At 56.9% G+C, this 6000-nt stretch overlaps 1 protein-coding gene across 2 annotated transcripts in view; it reads left to right on the top strand.

Moving 5' to 3' along the window:
* Nucleotides 1-1703: 1703 nt before the first annotated feature.
* The window catches only part of GOLM2 (golgi membrane protein 2), a 20883-nt gene continuing 16586 nt past the window's right edge, over nt 1704-6000 (top strand). For both annotated transcript variants that reach the window (XM_042876131.1, XM_042876130.1), the window contains exon 1: nt 1704-2045. In XM_042876131.1, coding sequence (XP_042732065.1) covers nt 1719-2045 — 327 coding nt within the window. In that variant the 5' untranslated portion in view covers nt 1704-1718. The remainder of the gene's footprint in view (nt 2046-6000) is intronic.

The raw sequence follows: 6000 nt of genomic DNA, 5'->3' as shown, positions 1-6000 counted from the left end.
ACAGTGCCCACGCAGACGCAGGAGGCATCATCAGAGGGCTGTTTCTCCTGCATGCGCTCCCCGACACCGACCAAAACTGAGTTCCTGTGCTGCTGCTCAGTTTCCCCATGTCCTGCAGTTCCGTAACCCTTTTTTACTTGGCTTCATTTTTTATCATTCTGAAAAACAACACTGGATTCCCACAGATGGTGCTGTTCTGTTATTCATAGTTTCCTTTTTCCTCCTTCCCTCCAATCGCTGTGAAATACACAAAAAGAACACAAACCTACGTCCCTGCTGAACAAGCTCCTAACTCCATTCTTGCCAACTTCTACCTGTTCTCAACCCACAGGCAGACTCCTTCAGAGCTTAATAGTTTGGGAAATCTTTCCAAGGAGCTCAAGAAAACTTTCTTAATTCAAGCACGTTGCGACAAACAAATAAATGTAAGCAATTATGTCTGAGCCTTGCAGAACTCTAATTGGAGCCAGAGGAGCCTCGCTGACGGGCTCCACCTGCCCTTCCCAGCACACACCGTTTGACACACACACAGTGCTGGCTGTGCTTCTCCTCGGCTGCTTCTCTTCGCACTTCTGCCGAGCTGGTCAGGCTGGGAGGCGATCAGCGGGTAACTTCACGCACGCCAGCACTTTTCATGCCTTCAGCATCTTTCTCTTCACGCCCGTTTTGCTCTGCCACGCGGCAGCTCTGCATTTAACCCCACAGATTGCTTTCTGCGTTTTCTTTGTTTGGACACAACTCGGGTTTCTTAGGACGCCTCCTCGTCCCGTGCAGCTCCGCGTGAGCGCAGCGCTCCTTCCGAGCTCCTCCATCGCCGCGGTGCCGACCCGCAGCCCCGGGCTGAGCTCCGGCACCGTTCAGTCGCCCAACGCCGAACGCCATTTGCGGGCCGGGCGCCGCAGACGCAGAGCGCAGCGCCCCCTGCAGGACGCACCGCCGAACTGCACGCAGCGCCACGGGACGGCAGCGTCGCGCGGCACCCAGCGGGAGATGGAGGGCGGGCGCGCGTGGTTCTCGCAGCTGGCAGAGCCGCGCGGTGCATCCACAGAAAACAATTCCTGCCTTCCTTTCCTCCTTCGCAGCTCGCGATCCGGCGTGCCGCTGTTCCCCGCGGCGACTCCCCTCCGCGCTGCCGCGTGCCGCCCCGACCGAGCGCCCCGCGCTGTCCCGGCACCGCCGTCAGTGCGCTGGGCGGGACTGCGGCCGGAGCCCGGGGCTGGGCTTCCGACTCGTGCCGTCCCTGCGCCGTGAGACGCAGCTGCCGTGTGACACGGGAGAGGAATGGGGCAACTCGGTAACAACGAGCGCGCTCTGAGCGTTTATCGGAGCGATTATCCGGGCGTTTATCCGGGCGTTTATCGGAGCGTTTATTCGGGCGTTCTGCGCACACCGCGGCGCTGACCGCTCACCGACCGCCCGCCAGGCGGCGCTGTGGGAGCGGGGCACGACGGACCCGGACGGCGGCGCGCGGCGCTCCCGCGAGATTTGGCAGCGTGCCGTCTCGCGAGAGGCGGGCGGCGGAAGGGGCGGGGCGGCGGCCGGCCGGGAGGAGGGCGGCGCGCCGCCAGCGCGGCTCTGCGGCCTGTGCGCGTCCGCAGCCCTCAGCCCTCAGCCCGCCGCCGATCCCCGCCGCCCCGCGGCCTTTTTCTCTGTGCGGCTCCTCTGAGGCGCGGGCGCAGGCGGAGAGCGGGTGCAGCCCCCGCCCGGCGGCCTCCCCCATGGTGGGCTTCGGGGCCAACCGCAGGGGCGGCCGCCTGCCCTCCTTCCTGCTGGCCGCCCTGCTGCTCGTCATCGCCGTCCTCGCCTTCAACTGCTGGAACGCGGCGTCCCGCCAGGCCGTGCTGCGGGAGGAGCTGGCCGAGCTGCAGAGCCAGGCCAAGCGCACCGAGGTGGCCCGAGGGCGGCTGGAGAAGCGCAACTCCGACCTGCTGGGCCGGGTGGATTCGCACCGTAAGCAGCTGGAGCAGAAGGAGGCGGATTACAGCCAGCTGAGCAGCCGGCTGCAGGCCAGGGACGGGCAGGTGAAGCGCTGCGAGGACAGCAGGGTGAGCGCCGGGCTCCAGGCGTTACGTATTGCGGGCGGGGAGAAAACGGGTGGGACTGTCGGGGAAAGGAGACACGTGGCGTCAGTGAGCGCCGTGTGCCTGCGGGGGGTCCTGCGGGCGAACGGCTGCGGGTGCGTGGTGAGGGGCGGCTCCGAGTGGCGAAGGGCAGCGCTGCTCTCGTTTGGGAATCTGTGCCGCCGAACGCCGTCTGTACTGAAAACAACGTGGTTTATAAACGGGTCTCTGATGTGGATGGGACGGGTGGGAGGGCTGTGAGGAGCAAAGCTCAGCGCTGGGCTGGGGGAGGTGGTTCCTCTGGTAAAAGGCAGAAGATGAGCTGTGGGTTTGTAGCTGATGTGCTCTATCTGTCTCTGAGTTGGCACACAAATAGTGGGGGCAGGCAGGTTTAGCACTGGGACTTGTGAGTGGCTCAGAGAGCGGAGTGGAAGCAGTCAGAAAGGTCTGTTACCAGAACAAGCACACGGTGTGTGTGAATTATTGCACCTGATGGCTGGGCTGATATATGTATGTATTTTCTCAGAATACGGTTTTGTGAGGATGCTCTTGGACACAGTTATGCCAGTGATTCCAGTTGGTTTGTGAGATGCAGAGCTATAACAAAGCAGCAACACTGGGTGCTCACAATGAACCCGGCTTTGCTTCATAGCAAGCTCCATGGAGAGGTGCTATTCTGGTGGCTGTTCCTGCACTCTGTGCTGCTCTCCTGGCCCTTTGCCCTGTGCTCAGCACATCAGCTACGTGTTTCCCATGCTGAGGGAGCCAGCACGTCTGCAGATGCTTCCTCCCAGCTCAGCGATGCCCACAGCAAGCCCATAGCCTTGGCTTTACCCTCTGTGTGTGTTACATGTCCCCCTGTGCCCTTGTTTGCTCGTGACAGATGTGCAGCAGTAATTAAGTGTTCTGGTGTCTTGTTAAAGGAAACAAAACAAATAATAAAAGGAAAAAAAAGTGCACGCAATCCATTTCACTCCGAGTGCAGACAGACAGCACCTGCTGCTGGATGGTGTGTGAGCTGGGAGGATCCTGGCAGGGCAGTGCTGAGAGCACTGGGGCCACGTGTGTGCAGGCTGCTGTGAGGAGGAGTCCCTGAAATACAGATGAGCATCTTACCTTGGTATGCCAGGAGCTGGGAAACAAGTGATGGTAAATGAGGCTCGATCCACTCTGTAGGCTCACCACAGCTGCCTGAATCTCACAGAGGTGTTGTAGCTGATCTTTGGAGGTGAATCTCTCACAAGGAAAGATCTTCTAAAGGTGGAAAAAACAAGAGTATCTTTGTAACTATAATTTGGAAGAAAAGAGCCTTTCTGGAAGTGGAAATATACTGAAATGAAAAGGAATGTGCAAAAGCTTCCTTTTGTGCTGGAGGTGAGCTGTGAAGAGGAGCTGTGACAGAACACAGTGCTCACAGCAGGCAGAGGCAGTGACTGTGCCGGGGCTGGGAGGTGATGCACGTGCTGTCGGTTGGTTCCTCAGTGTTTCATACTGCTTTGCATATTGCCAGGAGATGTTTTTTCAGAGCTTTATGCATCCCTTTGCAGTCAGCTCAGTAGGAAGATTGGGCGGCAGGATTTTGTGGTGGAGAGCTGTGTGGGGGCTCCTATCTGTGTCTGCTCTTGCAGCTCTCAGGAGCTCGCCTTTTTTGTTGCAGAGCTGTTGCTGGCTGTGCCAGTGTGTAATACATCTTTGTCCCTTCGTTGATGCTTTGAAGTGCTGCTTTGTGGGATGAAGCTGCTTGGTGAAACTCCCTTGGAAGCACTGGCTGTGTCCTTTTCTGCCAGAGCTCCTCCACAGCTCCTCAGTTTGCAGAGCTGTAGCTCTACAGCAGTGCTGCTGAATGCAGCTTCCTGCTCTTGCTTCTTGCTCCCCAGCAGCAGCATCTCCAGGGCTGCAGCATGATGGTAACTGACTGTTGGGAAAAGGGCACTTGATGGAGTAGGACGATCATGGAGTACATCTCCTTCTACTATCAGCCTTTTGAAATGGCTTTCTTGTGCTGTTCCAGCACGTGCTGTGGTGGGGAATGGGGAATGGCCATTCCTGGGGCAGTATGGACAGCTGGTGCTGCTTTGGTGGCAGTTTGGGGGCTGGAGTGGCTCTGAGATGGGGTGAGTGTTTGCAGCTCACTGCTTGTTTCGTTGGGAAGCAGTTACCACCTGTGTTCTTACTGCAATAAATACATAAAGGTAAATGCAGTAAAGACATGAAGATAAGCTCCAGTGTGTTTGTAACTTTCTTCTGGGCTGCCTTTTGTTACAAAGGGCACTTGCAGTTTAGAAGCATTGGAAGGGTTACCTTGTGTGTAGCTGGCTCTGGCAAGCAGAGGATTTCTGATGTTTATGTTCCTGTGCAGAGCTCAGTGAATCGCAGGGGATTCCTGTTATGCTTCCCAGCTGCTTTGGAAAGGATCTGGGAGGCCATGAGGAATACGGGCAGTGCAGGCGGCTCTGGCTTCCAGCAGCACACGGATCTGGAAGAGTTGGATTTGTGCCATGCTTTGTGGGGTGGCTTTTTTGCATGTGGAGGTGGAACAGATGAATCATTAAACGCTTCTTCGCTTTCCATCCCTCAGATTGGGGACGTTTGCTGTCAGCCAGGCAGTTTGGGCCATAAATTCTGGTGCTTTTCTCTGAAACTCAAAGTTGTCAAAATGAAAGATAGTGTGATAAAGCTGATCCTATCTCCAAATCAAATTCTTGTGTGCAGAGAGGCAGTTCCTCCCCATCGCTTCAGAACTCGGATGTTTGATGGGGTGAGGAAGAAGCGAGCTGGCAGCAGGGCTGTCTGTGTTATGAATTCTGATAGATGAAGGTTTGAACAGCCCAGCGCTTTGCAGGATCTCTGCTGTTTGTGGGTTTGTTGTGTTCTGGGGAAGAATTGCATTAGAGTGGATGACAGGAAAAAATTGGTAATTAGTGCTGGTGGTTTTGCATTTTCTTGACATCGCCTGCTTTTGGCTTTCTCTGGAAACAGAAGTGCACCTCTTTGCTCGTGGTCAGTAACCCTGCTTGCACTGCTCCCCTCTCTGGTGCTGAGCTGGCAGGACGGGCGCCCATAGGAGCAGAGCTCAGCTTTTCTGTCGGCCTTCTGTGTGCAGTCCTTGCTGCAGGCACCGCTTGTGCTGCTCAGATAGAGCGCAGGAAGCCCAGAGCAAGCTCTCTCCTTTGATTTGGGTGTTCTCTGTCTGGAGCGGTTCTGATTTCATGGTGGGCAGGGTGCATGCAGCTGGTTCTCAGGCGTGTGGCTGCGTCATGCCCAGGAAGCTCTTCGGGTGTCCCTGCAGGCTGCTGCTTTCGCATCCCAGCAGTGCAATCAGGCTTCTCGGGCTGCCAGGAGGCTGCGCCCTGTGCTGCTGTGTTTTGGGGAACGGCTCCTTGAGCAGCTCTGCGTCCCACCTCCGGGCTGCACCCTGCTATGGCACCGCAGCCCCTGGGAGCTGCCACAGGGGTCAGCCTGCCACAGCACGAGTCTGCAGAGCGGAAAGGAGCGTTTGGGAAAAGGGGAGCTGGGTGTTGTGGAGGAAGTGCTGCGGAGGGATGGACGTGTGTCTGTTTAAAGCTGCTCTGGGTGACGCTGTAGGGCCTGGCTGGGAATAAAAGCTGCCAGCTGTGCTCGTGCTGCGTTCCTTTAATGGCGGTGGAAGTGGGGGCTCTCAAGAAGCGGAGACAACAGGGCCTCAAGTGGTGCCAAAGCTGTGTGTCAGAACCCTTGAGCCCAAGCTTTCTGCGTGTTTTTGGAGTTACTCTGCTTTTTCTCAGACAGCTAAATGCAGTCTGTAGTATTCCAGGAGGTCACTGAGAGCATCAGCCTCGGTGCCGAGCTGCCTCAGCACCCTGTAGTCACCCCCACATCAGCCGTGGAACTGCAGGATAAGTAATGGCAGCATCCATGTTGCCTGCTGATGGCATTGTGTCGCCCTGTCTCACTATGCTCT

This window comes from Lagopus leucura, unplaced genomic scaffold (genome assembly GCF_019238085.1).
Source record: "Lagopus leucura isolate 7727_CA_CO unplaced genomic scaffold, USGS_WTPT01 Super-Scaffold_100015, whole genome shotgun sequence".
In the NCBI taxonomy this organism is placed as follows: Eukaryota; Metazoa; Chordata; class Aves; order Galliformes; family Phasianidae; genus Lagopus; species Lagopus leucura.
Note: the sequence above shows the minus strand (reverse complement) of the source record. Positions and strands in the feature narration are given on the sequence as shown.